This window comes from Saccostrea echinata, unplaced genomic scaffold, assembly GCF_033153115.1.
Source record: "Saccostrea echinata isolate AGI-Se365-2 ecotype Australia unplaced genomic scaffold, CSIRO_AGI_Sech_v1 ptg000020l, whole genome shotgun sequence".
NCBI lineage: Eukaryota > Metazoa > Mollusca > Bivalvia > Ostreida > Ostreidae > Saccostrea > Saccostrea echinata.
In genome coordinates, this window is record NW_026889769.1 from 6,811,618 (window position 1) to 6,827,037 (window position 15,420).

At 33.9% G+C, this 15,420-nt stretch overlaps 1 protein-coding gene across 1 annotated transcript in view; it reads left to right on the forward strand.

Moving 5' to 3' along the window:
• Positions 1-15,420, forward strand: part of LOC133189861 (uncharacterized) — a 64,672-nt gene that overhangs the window by 20,898 nt on the left and 28,354 nt on the right. The window contains exon 2 of the mRNA XM_061325255.1: positions 3,195-3,341. Coding sequence (XP_061181239.1) covers positions 3,195-3,341 — 147 coding nt within the window. The remainder of the gene's footprint in view (positions 1-3,194; positions 3,342-15,420) is intronic.

Sequence of the window (15,420 nt, forward strand, 5' to 3'; positions counted from 1 at the left end):
GAAAATCAAAGAAAATGTAATAAACTAAAAATTCAATGTTTTGTAGTTCACTTGTTAAAATATAAAAAAAAATCCTGTCCCACTCGTGAAATAAATACCATATCCATGATATCCAACTACAAAACATTGAATATCCTCTATATATACACTTTAAATGGACACAAGGAAGGGTGAAAAACATGGAGAAAAGGGAATGTTCATGAATGCTTTTTATCATCATATCTTACATGTACCTCGCATATATCAGAAACTGCATTGACAATTTTGTGATTAACACCCAGAAAATTATTGAGACTGTTATATTCCCATAGGAAAACTTTTTCATGTCAGGCTCTAAAAACTGAAATTATCTGCCGTATTTATATCAAATTTCTTAACACAAGTTAAACTTATGGGATAGCTACCTCGTAGTGACAGATTTTAAATATCACTTAGAATTTATATTAAGATTTCAAATCGTGTTTGTTCATGGTAGAATTGTCAAATATACTATATTATTCCTAAATGTGCATAAAGTTTACAAAAAGTTTGTTCTAAAAAAATCTTATGAGCAAAAAACTTTAAAACCACGTTTTATTTATTTTCTCCTGGGTTTGTCTAAATGCCATTATCTGATTGGTCAGAAGGATTAGCACCTTATTTATTCTGTGTATTTATAGCAATTCATGGTTATCGTTCTTGACTTCCACACTTGGAAACCGTGCAGACCTGTTAAAGATATAAGCTTATGTAAGCTTGTGCACTTATACATAATTTGGTGAGAATTTATCATCTATATCCAACCTTTTAGATTTCAATTTTAAAGAAACTTTTCAAGGTATTCTCGTCTAATTTCATACACTAATACAAATTTTCATGTTGCATTACTAATATACCCTTGGCGGGGCATTCATATCCAATGGACATATTCTAGTTTTTCTTAGCATTTTTTTTCTAAAAAATAATGTTTCTGAAGATGTAGCTGACAGAGAGACATCAAGATGCCTAATAAAAACCTGTTTGTTTGACCAAAAATTCATTTTTCAGTTTTTCCATTAAAACTCTGATATAATGATATAAATGAAAAATTATCCCTTTTTATTAGGTCATCTGAGTCACTCAGGTGACCTATTGCTATCTCTTTTCGTCCGTCGTCGTCCGTCGGTCGTAAACTTTTGAACATTTTCAGCTTCTTCTCTGGAACCAGCAAACCAATTTCAACCAATTTTGGCATATAGCATCTATGGGTGAAGGGGAACAAAAATTGTGAAATTCGTGGCCCCTGCCCCCCTGGGGCCTGAGGGGTGGGGCCAAAACCATCAAAATTAATGCAATCTTTAAAAATCTTCTTCTTTACTCCTGGACATCAAGCAGTCAAACTGTTGGCATGATTGTAATAAGCATTGAGCCCTCTACCAAAATTGTGAAATTCATGGCCCCAGGGTCAGGGGTTCTGGTGCTAGGGCGGGGCTATATAGATCATATAGTGAAAGTGCATTATTCTTTGAAAATCTTCTTCTCTACTCCTGGGTATTATTGAAACAAATTGAATACATAGTTATTATAAGCAAGAGTGACTCTACCGAAATTGTGAAATTCATGGCCCCAGGGTCAGGGCTTCTGGTGCTAGGGCGGGGCTATATAGATCATATAGTGAAAGTGCATTATTTCTTTGAAAATCTTCTTCTCTACTCCTGGGTATTATTGAAACAAAATGAATACATAGTTATGATAAGCAAGGGTGACTCTACCAAAATTGTGAAATTCACGACCCCTGGGTCAGGGGATCTGGTGCTAGGGCGGGGCTATATAGATCATATAGTGAAAGTGCATTATTTCTTAAAAAATCTTCTTCTGTACTCCTGGGTATTATTGAAAGAAATTGAATACATAGTTATGATAAGCAAGGGTGACTCTACCAAAATTTTGAAATTCATAGCCCCAGGGTCAGGGGTTCTGGTGCTAGGGTGGGACTATATAGGTCATATAATGAAAGTGTATTATTTCTTTGAAAATCTTCTTCTCTACTCCTGGGTGTTATTTAAACAAATTAAATACATAGTTATGATAAGCAAGAGTGACTCTACCAAAATTGTGAAATTCATGGCCCCAGGGTCAGGGGTTCTGGTGCTAGGGCGGGGCTATATAGATCACATAATGAAAGTGCATTATTTCTTTGAAAATCTTCTTCTCCACTCCTGGGTATTATTTAAACAAATTAAATACATAGCTATGATAAGCAAGGGTGACTCTACTGAAATTGTGAAATTCATGGCCCCAGGGTCAGGGGTTCTGGTGCTAGGGTGGGGCTATATAGATCATATAGTGAAAGTGCATTATTTCTTTGAAAATCTTCTCTTCTCCTGGGTATTATTTAAACAAATACATAGTTATGATAAGCAAGGATGCCTCTTCCAAAATTGTGAATTTCATGACCCCTGGATCAGAGGTTCTGATATTAGGGCGGGGCTCTATTTATTATATAGTGAAAATGCATTAATGCTTTAAAAATCTTCTCTGCACCTGGGCATATCAGAGGCAAAAAGAGTAAAAGTTTTAATAAGGAAGGGTATTTTTACCAGATTTTTGAACATCAGAACCATTTGATCAAGTGTTCTGGTCCAGGCCAGGGCTCTATTAATTTGTATTCTATTGAGAGGAGTTATTCCCCTTTGCCATTTACTTGTGTTAATTAATCACTGTAAATAATGTACTTGAAAGGTTAATAGAATAAGAGAATTATGCAAGAATTTTTATTGCAAAATACAAAAAGTACTTTCATAGCTTTAATGATCAGGTAGACTTGTAAGTAACAGATAAATAAAAATGAGACAAAAATAACTTGTCTTATTAAATGTTCATCAAAGACCAAGAGAGGCTATTGTAAGAGATTTCAACAAGGAATTGAAAGAGTACAGAAGCACTGATTATAAGTTTGTTTATATACTGTCTGGTGAGAGTGATAAATGGGGAACAGATTAGAACCTAATTTATGTACTGTTAATGAACACTAGACTGATTATTTTGTTGATCCTGATCACCCTATTTTTCTTGCTTTTGGGCAACAAAGCTTCACCTTTCAGTTCATTTTATACTCTATGGATCCTCTAAATTGTTGTATTATACTCAGGTGACCGTTAAGGCCTTTGGGCCTCTTGTTATGTTAAATCAGGATAAGTGTTCATGATTATTCATTATCACTTTTTGGATTGCAGGGAATTTCTTTTGTGGCAGTCTAGAACACATGACTTCCTGAAGTTTTTGGGAAAATTTCAAGAAATACGGACATCATGCCCCGTCAGAGAAAGCCAATACACAAACTTATTTATGAAGTTTTCAGAAATATTTTCTTTGCAACCAGAGTAAGTAAACATGTTAATTATTTCTATATTGCTGTTACTATTAAAACTTTTTCTGAGCCAGAAGAATTAGTGTTCTTTTTTGATCAATTTTTTGCATCATCTCATTTCAGCTTCATTATATACCCCTGCAGACAAAGTTTTGGGGGAGTAAATATTTGAATCCTTCTCTATTTAGACATGATTTTGTCCAGACATATCCTTACTTAAAATTTATACACACCTTATTCACCACATAAAGATATGCGTAGGTATTTCCATGACTAGACAATTTTTCTTCATTTTACAGGTTTTTTTTTATTACCCCTAAAAGTATTATTTTTTATTATTATCTATTTTATTATTTTTTATTATGCAAACGAATTTTTTTTTTTTTTTGGGGGGGGGGGGGGGTATATTAGAATCAACATGTCCTTCTGTTTGTAGACATGATTTTGCCCAGACCTGTTCTTGAAGACTATTGCATGGATTTGTCTGAAAATTTGTACACTCATTATTCACCATAAGAAGGTGTGCACCTGGTATTTTCATCATAATTGGATAATTTTTCTGCATTTTACAGGTGTTTCTTTTTGTTTTTAGCTCTGCTGGTCAGAGACCAGAAGAGCTTATGCTATAGTAAAGTGTCCGGCGTCCGTCCGTCTGTCTGTCTAGCTATCCATCTGTCTGTAAACAATTTTTCAAAACGCTACTCCTCCTACAGTTTTGGTCTGATTTCAATATTACTTGGCACACAAGTAGACTACTCTAAGATACATAATATTTAATGCATCTATTTTTGATTTTGATGAACAATGTTGCCATGGTTACAAAAAATAGGAATTTCTGTGAAATTCCTATAATACGCTACTCCTCCTACAGTTTTTATTAGCTCACCTGAGCTGAAAGCTCAAGTGAGCTTTTCTTATCACCCGTTGTCCGTCGTCTGTCCGTCTGTCTGTCCGTCCATCCATCTGTAAACTTTTCACATTTTCAACTTCATCTCAAGAACCACTGGGCCAATTTTATCGAAAATTGGTACAAAGCATCCTGGGATAAAGGGAAGTTAAAATTGTAAAAATGAAGGGCCAAGCCCCCTTCAAAGGGGAGATAATCAAGAAAAGACAAAAATTGGATGGGGTTATTAAAAAATCTTCTTCTTAAGAACCACTGGCCCAGAAAAACTGAAACTTACGTGGAAGCATTCTGGGGTAGTGTAGATTGTAAATTGTCCAAATCATGACCCCCGGGGGTAGGGCGGGGCCACAATAGGGAATCGAAATTTTACATTGAAATATATAGTAAAAATCTTTAAAAATCTTCTTCTCAAGAACCACTGGGTCAGAAAAGCTGAAGCTTATGTGGAAGCATTCTGGGGTAGTGTAGATTCTAAATTATTCAAATCATGACCTCAGGGGGTAGGGCGGGTCACAATAGGGAATCCAAGTTTTACTTTGAAATATATCGGAAAAATCTTCAAATATCTTCTTCTCAAGAACCACTGGGCCAGAAAAACTGAAACTTATGTAGAAACATCATATGGTAGTGTAAATTCTAAATTGTTCAAATCATGACCCCCAGGGGTAGGGCGGAGCCACAATAGGGAATTCAAGTTTTACTTTGAAATATATAGGAAAAATCTTTAAAAATCTTCTTCTCAAGAACCACTGGGCCAGAAAAGCTGAAACTTATGTAGAAACATCCATGGGTAGTGTAGATTCTAAATTGTTCAAATCATGACCCCCGGGGGTAGGTCAGGGCCACAATAAGTACTACAAGGGGGGAAATCAGGTGAAAAACAGCAAGGCCAAAGTTACTAAGGTGAGCGTTGTGGCCCATGGGCCTCTTGTTTGATTTCAATATAACTTGGCACACAAATAGATTACACTATGATACATTATTTAGTGCATTCGTTTTTGATTTTGATGAACGGTGTAGCCATGGTTACTAAAAATAGAAATTTCTGTGAAATTCCCTAAAACGATACTCATCTTACAGTTTTAATCTGATTTTAGTATAACTTGGCACACAAGTAGACTACACTAAGATACATAACTTAGTGCATCGGTTGTTGCCATGGTTACTAAAAAGAGAAATTTCTGTGAAATTCCTTTAGAATGCTACTCCTCTTATTGTTTTGGTCTGATTTCAAAATTACATGGCACACAAGTAGACTACACTGAGATACATAATTCTGTTCATCGGTTTTTGATTTTGGTGAAGTGTTGCTATGGTTACTAAAATACAAATTTCAGTGAAATACATTTAAAACGCTGTTCTTTCTATAGTCTTGCTTTAATTTCAATGTAACTTGGCATGCAAATAGACTACACTGAGATACATAGTTGTCTTTATCAGTTTTTTTTTTTTTTTTTTTTTTTTGATTTTGATGAATGATGTTGCCATGGTTACTAAAATCAAAATTTCTGTAAAAATCTTTTGAAAGATTACTCTTCCTACAGTTTTAGTCTGATTGCAATAAATCTTGCCACAAAAAGAGAATAAACCAAGGACCAAGGACCATTACTCTATTTATTGTTGTTGCAAAGTTTCAAGTCCAAGTGCTACTTTTCTTTTCCTTCGTTATAAGTACAAACCAGTAGAGCTACACTGTCATCAGAGACTCCTGGTTATTAGCTCTACTGGTCAGAGACCAGAAGAGCTTATAGGATAGTAAGGTGTCTGTCATCCATCCATCTAGCTGTCTGTCTGTCTGTCTGTAAACAATTTTTCAAAATGCTACTCCTCCTACATTTTTTGTATGATTTCAATTTAACTTGGCACACAAGTAGACTACACTAAGATGCATAATTTAATGCATCGGTTTTTGATTTCAATGAACGGTGTTACAGTCCCTGAAACGTTCTACTTTCCCACTTGAACGGTGAGCGAACGCTGAACGAACGGTGAACGAACGCTGAACGAACGCAGAGCGAACGGTGAGTGAACGATGTGTGAACGCTGAACACAACTTGGTGAACAATGTGTGAACGCTGAACGGTGAGCGAACGCAGAATGCGAACAGAGCACAAACGCGAACGCAAAGTGAACGGTGAACGAACGGTGAATGCAAGATGAACGATATATTGGGAATGCCTCTGATCTTTTCCTTGCATTGAAACTATTTTATTGTATTATAATGTCAGGTGCCAAAAAAAAAATTAATAATAATAATAAAAATTAAACAAATTAATGAATGAATGAATAAGTCAATAAAATAAATTCTCCAAAATTGTCCTAAGAAAGACGATGCATGCACATTAAGTTTTTAATCACACGATTTTTATCGCATTAAAACATTGCAATTGTTGCCGAACGCTGAAGTATAAAAGATATTGTTTTTAGTTGGAAAATTAAAATGTTTATTCTTATTTGATAACAAATCAGAGAAAACTTATGATTTATAGAATGAATTAATTTAAAAGCGGTTGTAACTTATATTCATATATATATATCTCCGTGTCAAGGCGATTTCGTGTAAAGTAATGAAAAAAAAATTAATTACATTTATACGCTCGTATTTTAGATTTTTAATACAATAATATATTATGTGTCATTTCTATTTTTTATTATGATTTATTGAGCAGACGTCTACATATATCTCTAGATGGCCGTGATTATACATGTACTCGGACAAGATGATACAAAGATACATATTCATATAATGTTATAAATTCAATTTTCAGAACATGATATTTAAGTAATATGGTGTTATAGTTTTTATTAAACAGACAAATGAGAGAGAGAGAGAGAGAGAGAGTACTATTCAGTTTTAGCCCCCCCCCCCTCCTTTCAGGCTTCACCAAATGTTTGTACCTATATCAAACAAAAACTTTGAATTTTTTTTCTAAATATATCAGACAGTGAAAGTAACTTTTTTTTTTTATCAACAAATCATATCCATTTGTTTGACAGTCATACTCGTTTTTATTTTCCTGCTTCAAGTTCACACGAAGTCCACGTGCTTGTCCTGTCAATCAAAATCATTCGACACTGTGCAGGTGTGAAAGTTTCGTCACATCGAAGACGAAGTGCGAGTATTTCCAACAAGTTATAACATTTATTTTTATCATTTCTAGATTTGATTCCAACATTTGAATAATAAATTAGTAAAATACATTGGGCATTAACACTTGAATGTGAAACATACTCTCTGCCAATTTCAAATACCACCACCGACAGGTGTACATTTTGATCTACTATTGTTTTGTGACTCTTTTAGATGCATGTTTGTTTTGAGACTGAAATTTTTGTTCTAAAAAAGACCGTAGCTTTTTCTTTTTAAATGTTAATTAAAATATTCTGGAAATATGGTACTGACTAAGTCTCCGATTTAGGGGGAAAGGGGTGGGGTATTAATCATATCGAATGGCAAACATATAAAGTTACGGTGAAGAAGGATTTTTTTTCTCTATAACTATAGACTTTACATATTACAGTAGAGAAATTCTATAGTGCATTACATTTTAAATAAATATTTCCTTTAACCACACTATCATTTTAATTCGTTCTAAAGATAATAAATTAACAGGATATCCGCAGTACTATGTATAACTCTCAGAACTAGTTCTATTATATTTTCTGTTGTAATTGAAAAAAAAAAACGTAGTAGAAATAAATATTTTCATAATTTTGCTGCGTAATTATTTGACTTGAATAATTATATCTCCATTAACGATTTGTCGTTTTTAACAAAACAACAAAATGTTGCAGTGTTTGAAGTATTTGCACATTGCCCTTAGTTAAATTTAATATTTCAGCATCGTTCTACATAGGTACAGAATGTGCTTGTATCAACATTTATTATCCAGAGTAATTTAATAAATAACCTAACAGCTAAGTTAGAATAATAAAAATATATATCGTAGATATTTTTCCTCATGAAATAATGATTCTTCAATCACGAAATGTAAGTTAATAAATTTAAAAAAAAACATGTAACTCCTTAACTACAAAAAGATAAGTCCTTTCACTTCGGAGTTCCGAATGACAATGAAAACTGAACGATAGGTGAACGCTGAACGCAAGGTGAACGCAAAGTAAACGGAACGAAGAGTGAACGCTGAACGCTTTGTGAACGGTGAACGCGAGCGCACGGTGAACGGTGAACGCAAAACTGTGAACGGAGAGGGAACGGTGAACGCACGCTGAACGAACGGTGAACGCACGCTGAACGAACGGTGAACGAACGATGAGCGAAAGGAAAAATGGGAAAGTAGAACGTTTCAGGGACTGTACCATGGTTACTAAAAGTAAAAATTTCTGTGAAATTCCTTTAAAACGCTACTCCTCCTACAGTTTTGGTCTGATTTCAATATAGATCGACACACAAGTAGACTACACTAAGATAAATAATTTAGAGCATTGGTTTTTTGATTTTGATGAACTTTGTTGCCATGGTTACTAAAAATAGAAATTTCTGTGAAATTCCTTTAAAACACTACTCCTCCTACAGTTTTGCTCTGATTTCAATATAACTTGGCACACAAGTAAACTACACTAAGATAAGTAATTTAATGCATCAGTTTTTGATTTCGATGAAGGGTGTTGCTATTGTTACTAAAAATAGAAATTTCTGTGAAATTTCTTTAAAACACTACTCCTCCGACAGTTTTGGTCAGATTTCAATAAAACTCGGCACACAAGTAGACTACACTAAGATACATAATTTAGTGCTTCGGTTTTTGATTTCGATGAACGATGTTGCTATGTTGTACTAAAATTAAAAATTTCTGTGAAATTCCTCTAAAACGCTAGTTCCCCTACAGGGAAGGTCTGATTTCAATATATGTCTTGGCACACAAGTAGACTACACTATGATACATAATTCAGTGCATCGATTTTTGATTTTGATGAACAGTGTTGCCATGGTTACTAAAAATAGAAATTTCTGTGAAATTCCTTTAAAATGCTACTCCTCCTATAGTTTTTGTTTGATTTCAATATAACTTGGCTCACAATTAAACTACGTTAAGATTCATAATTCTTTTTATTGCTGCATGTTGCAGAGTTCAAATCCAAGTGCTACTTTTTTGGTTATATGTACAGACCAGTAGAGCTACAGTCTCATCAGAGACTTCTGGAGCAGATTTCTTTTGAGGTACTTCTATGCCCTTGATTAATCAGAGGTGCATGGAGGATGCTTCTAGCACTTTTCATTGTACCAGTCAAGGTTTCAGATGCTGCGATTTCAGCTAAAGAATGACCAGGTTTATGTTTTTGGAGCAGGTTAAAGTTTTTGGAGCAGATCTTGTTTCCAAGTAACTTTAAGTCCTATGTTGACCAAACTTGCATGGATGATACATCTAAGGATGCACACTACTGGACTTGCTTCGGATGCTGGATCTGACCTATGTTTCCGGATGAGTGACCAGGTTAAAATTTTTGGAGCAGGTCCACTGCCAAGAAACTACAAGACCTATCTGCACCAAACTTGCATGGATGATGCATAAGGGACGAACACTCTCAAACCTAGCTTCAAATGCTGGATTTGACTTGCATTTTCTGGATGAGTGACTAGTTGAAAGTTTTTAGATAAGTCCATTCCCAAGTAACTGCAAGCCCTATCAGACTAAAATTGCATAAATCTAGGGATGCACACTACTAGATTATTAGTTTAGTGTGGGACTTTGCCTTACTTAAAGACAACATTCATTTAGGTGAGCTCTGTAATCTCTGATTACTTATGTTTTATTTCTACTATGTGCCATAAATATATTTTGTGTTACATTTTCTTCTATTGTTATAGTGTCTTCTTCTTATTTATCTGTGTATTTCATGTAAAACGGTCTTGTTTACTTCTCAGTAAATAAGCATGGCTCTCTGTACTTTTGAGTACTTTGATTAATACATGGCCAGCAAAGCCCCAAGCTGCATCTGCCTATATCCTGGATTTTCACAATTAGGGTGTTTACTTCTCTTAATGTGCTTGCAACAATTGTCTGTGAAATGTGCACAAATATAGAAAATACTTTTAAATATTGCATTAATGAAAATGGCTTTGATTCAATCTTTCATAATTATATTAATTAATATAAAAAACCGCTTTTCCATTTTTAGCTCACCTGAGCCGAAGGCTAAAGTGAGCTTTTCTGATCACTTTTTGTCCGGCGTCCGTCTGTCTGTTTGCCCATCTGTCTGTCTGTAAACTTTTAACATTTTTGACTTCTTCTCAATAACCACTGGGCCAGTTTCAACCAAACTTGCCACAAAGTATCCTTGGGTGAAGGGAATTCAAATTTGTTCAAATGAAGGGCCAAGCCCTCTTTCAAGGGGAGATAATAAAGAGTTAGTGAAAAATTAATAGCATCATTTAAAAATCTTCTTCTCAAGAGCCAAAGGGCCAGGAAAGATGAAACTCATGTGGAAGCATCCTCATTTAGTGTAGATTCAAGTTTGATCAAAGCATGACCCCCAGGGGTAGGGCGGGGCCACAGTGGAGGATCAAAGTTTTTACATAGAAATATATATGAAAAACCTTTAAAAATCTTCTTCTCAAGAACATCAAAGCCATGATGAGTCATATTTATATGGAAGCATCCTCAGGTAGTGTAGATTTAAGTTTGTTCAAATCATGATTCCCGGGGGTAGGGCAGGGCCATAATGGAGGATCAAAAGTTTTAAAAACAAATACAAAAATATTTCTTCTCAACAGAACAGAAAAGCTATGTTTAGTCATATTGATATGGAAGCATCCTCAGGTAGTGTAAATTCAATTTTGTTCAAATGATGACCCCGGGGGGTAAGGTGGGGCCCAATGGGGGATCGAAAATTTAAGAACATATTCAAAAATATTTCCTCTCAAGAACAGAAAAGCTATGTTTAGTCATATTGATATCGAAGTATCCTCAGGTAGTGTAGATTCAAGTTTGTTCAAATGATGGCCCCTGGGATAGGGAGGAGCCACAATGGGGGATCAAATTTTTACAAAGAATTATATGGGAAAATTTGTTTAAAATTTTCTCAAGTACAACAAAGCCATTTGTTACATTGACATAGAAGCATCATCAGGTACGAGGCTAGGTTAAGGACTCCCATATCTACGTCAGCCTATGCAGAGGTTCGGGAAAGCTATTATGACGTCACGTTAAAACAATTCATATGAATCTTTATGAATAAATATTATACAGACCCTAAAACGTGCTACTACACCTCAGAAACGTACCGAACCGTTCCGTGCAAGAAGCGTACCATTCCGTGTAAGAACCGTACCGTGCACAAAGCGAACCGTACCGTGCACAAAACGAACCGTACCGTGCAACCCCTGCGAGAGTATCAAGAATAGTTCTTGATCTTTTAAGAAAAGTTCATGAAATATATTCTTGAATCTGCTCATGAATTATTCATGAAGATCCTATGAAGTTAAAATTGGACACTCATGATTTCATGAATTTTATTCATGAAAACCAAGTTCAAGAATATTCAAGAATTGTTGGTTGTTCATGAATTACTTACTACTCTTGAAAATTCATGAACTTCCTTATAGAATTCATGAAATCATAGTGTCCTGTGAATTTTAGCTTCATTAGATCTTTCATGAACATTTCAGGAACTTTTTAAGAATATTATTCTTGAATTACGTAATTTGACAGAAGGCCAAATTGGCAAAACCACTGTGAGTACCCTCAAAATACATGTACATAAACATTCTATTTAAATATTTGATAATATATAAATAATGACTACAATATTCTAAACTAAATGCTATGTGTTAAATTCATTGAATTTATAAATGTATACAGCTTTTAGCCAACACACTCTTAAACAATTACATGTACAGCCTGGATCAGTTTCAGAATCTTAAACAACGCTTGTGTTTTTCTTATGGCACGTTCAAGTAAGTCAGATGCCTGTGGTGCATTTGTTATCCCTGTCAACTTTGCTTCTTAACTACCAAAAATGAATTTTTCTCTATGGGTGTCTGCTGGATCACTCACTAATTCATCCAAAATTGAAATCCATCCTTTAAATCATGACATGGTTTTTTTTCTAGCTCTTTTACAATAGGCCTTTTTTTCATTTCACTCTCCCTGAAATTACATATACATGTATATAATGATATGCCAAATAGAAATAAATATTACAGGGAACAGGATACTTTTAAATAATATGGGAATTGTGGTGATGCTGCAACTGGAGGCCAGAAAAAAATACAGGAATTACCTGTCTTTTATACAGAACACTTGGTCTTTAATTTATAAAGAGTCAGGAATCCTCAGAGACGAGTCAAAGTCAATTTGTTTTAATCAGTAAAGAAAATTTAAAAATGATTTTAGTTTCAATTTAGAATCAAGTTTCCTTTTTTTCTTTAATTTGAGCTAGTCCATGGGCACACGGGGGTGTGTATGCCCCCCCCCCCTTTCCATTTTTTTTATTATAAAATATTAAAATATATATATATTCTGAGACCAAAACACAAGTTTTTTAAAATAAATTTTTAAATATATTTCATTAAAATTCATTTCATTTAACAATAACTGAAATCATATTTCTCTCCGAGATATTTTTTTTTAAAATCATGTTTGTTTGGCATGCGTGCAACAAGTGTGCTAATCAACAAATTTGGAACCAAAATAATTAAAGAATTATGTTCTTACCACATGCTTTCTGTATTGCAGTCCTTTCTTTCGATGAATATAATAGTTAACACTCCATTAAAAAAATGTTGACAGAATCTAGATCTATCGACAATCTTCTGACAATGCAATGCACATCTTCCTTCCTTTCAATCTATTGAAAATTTGGCGCTCGCGTAACTGCTTAACTAATCAGTAATGATGTTATAAATCAGCTACCAGAAGCGTCCAATCAAACGACGTTTTCTAAAAACGATTGAGGTTGCGATTCAAATCATACCCGTAATATTAATTGGCCGCCAAAGTATTCTTGTTTGGGGTACCTTGATAAAAAATGGTATATAAATAGGCCTAGTTAATCGTGGACAGGTACTATTAAATAAAGTTTTGCTTTTTTACTTATATTTATACCAACGTTTCTACAAACTTTAAAAAAATCTTTGAATAAAAAGGGTGTGAAAAATTATTGATACGAATTGCCTCGCCACCCGCTAAAAAGATGGCGGCCTTTTTGTTTTTCGGTGGGCGATAGAAGTTTGTAAACTTGAGAATTTACAATATAGACTGCATTGGAGGTTATATTTTAAATGTACACCATCCAAACAACATCCACAGAAAGACCAGCACTGTTACGCCTGCATTCATCATCTCATAACACGAGTAAGTTTTCATCTGTTTTATACATGTTACAATCGGGGGATGGATATCGTGTGCACAACCAGCAAGGTTGTTGTTTCATATGTTCTTAAATTAATTATATTTTTATGGCCCTATTTATTGTTTGGTTTCTTCGAATTTCAAAATGAGATTGGCAAGGCATTTGCTTTTTTCTCAAGAATGAAACAAGAGGGAGATAAAATACGATTTAAAATTATGTATACAGTGTTGTTAGTTGACAGAGTTTGACACAATCCGTGTCCTCACAGATTACTTAGTAAGCAAAAAGTACCGATATTATGTGGAAATATTTTTATAAAGTATTTAAACTTAATTTTTTTTTAATTATCTAGCTTATTGAATTCAGGGAAAACGATTGTGTTTCTATTTATACATCAAAATTATTCACAAAACTTGAAACTTAAGTGATCACAGGCATACTAGACGTATAGATTACCTACTTTGAAACTATGCAGATAGTTGCTGAATGTTTTGTTTATTTTTGTTTTGTTTTTTGTCAATGTCTATTCATTTAAAATATAACTTTCACTAAGAGCGTACAATTTTTACAGGTCTAACAAAGAAACAACTAGAACTGAAATATCCCAAAAGACTGAAGAATCAGCGGCAAGAATCAGTTATGTTTATCAGTAAAGGAGAATTGACAGGAGTATGATTCTTATGGAACCAAGTTGTTTTGGATCTTCTCATGCAAGCACACAATTTGAAACTGACATCATAGACAAGACTAATATGATATCTTTTCAGATGATCGGCAACATGTTTATTAACCTCACAATTTTTATTTTCTACTTTAAGATGTTACCTTATAAAAAAAAATAAATATATATGTTGTAAATTTTAGAACCATTTATGCCCATGAACAAAAATGTTGCAATAGGCATGGAGGCTTTTTTTAAATTATAAGTTTTAGGGATCAAATAGTTTTTTTTTTTTTTTGTAACATACTGGACTGTGAGTGATGGTTATCATTACTTGAAAACATTGATGATTCATGTATTTCTTAGATGGACATGAGAAAATACAATTCATGTTAATGTGTATGTACCACAATTGTATACATCTTTTGCATTTTAAGATGTAAATTTACGTAAATTCCCTGATTTGCAACTTATTACTGATAGTCTGTAATGATGTTAAAAAAATCCAACAAGCTTTTCTGTCTATTTAGTCTTTCCATTTCAACATTGAACAGTATTGTAATACATGTATTGTTAAGCAATTACCAATGGAGAACACTCAGTTAATTAAAATTGTACTTAAAATTCAATATCAATAAATTTGAATCATTATCGAATTTAAATTGTATTGAGTCATGAATAATCATGAATAATCATGAAACGTGTTGCTGTGTAATGTTGAAGATTTTCGAATTTCATAAAGGTTCATCATTGTTCATGAAGTATAAATTTTTTTCAGTATGAATGTGTTCATGAATTATATTCATGAACTACTTTTATGAAACTATTATGAATCTTTTATGAGCATTCATGAACAATGATGAACAACTCATAAAAGTTCTTTAAGTCATGAATATCATCTCGCAGGGGAAGAAGCGTACCGTACCGTGCACAAAGCGAACCGTACCATACACAAAGCGTACTGTTCCGTGCAGGAAGCGTACCGTACCGTGCACAAAGCGAACCGTACCGTTCATGAATAATTTTTTAAATAATTATGCAAGCCACGCCCCGAAAGCATTCCGAATCTTGCAATGGCCAATTACAGTAAGTAATTTTCTTTTATTTCTTTCAACGCAGCGCCCGTTAAAGAAGGACGGAAAATAACCCTAGAGATTCAAATTATTATTATTAAGTACCATGCATCTGGACTTACATCTCTTAATATAT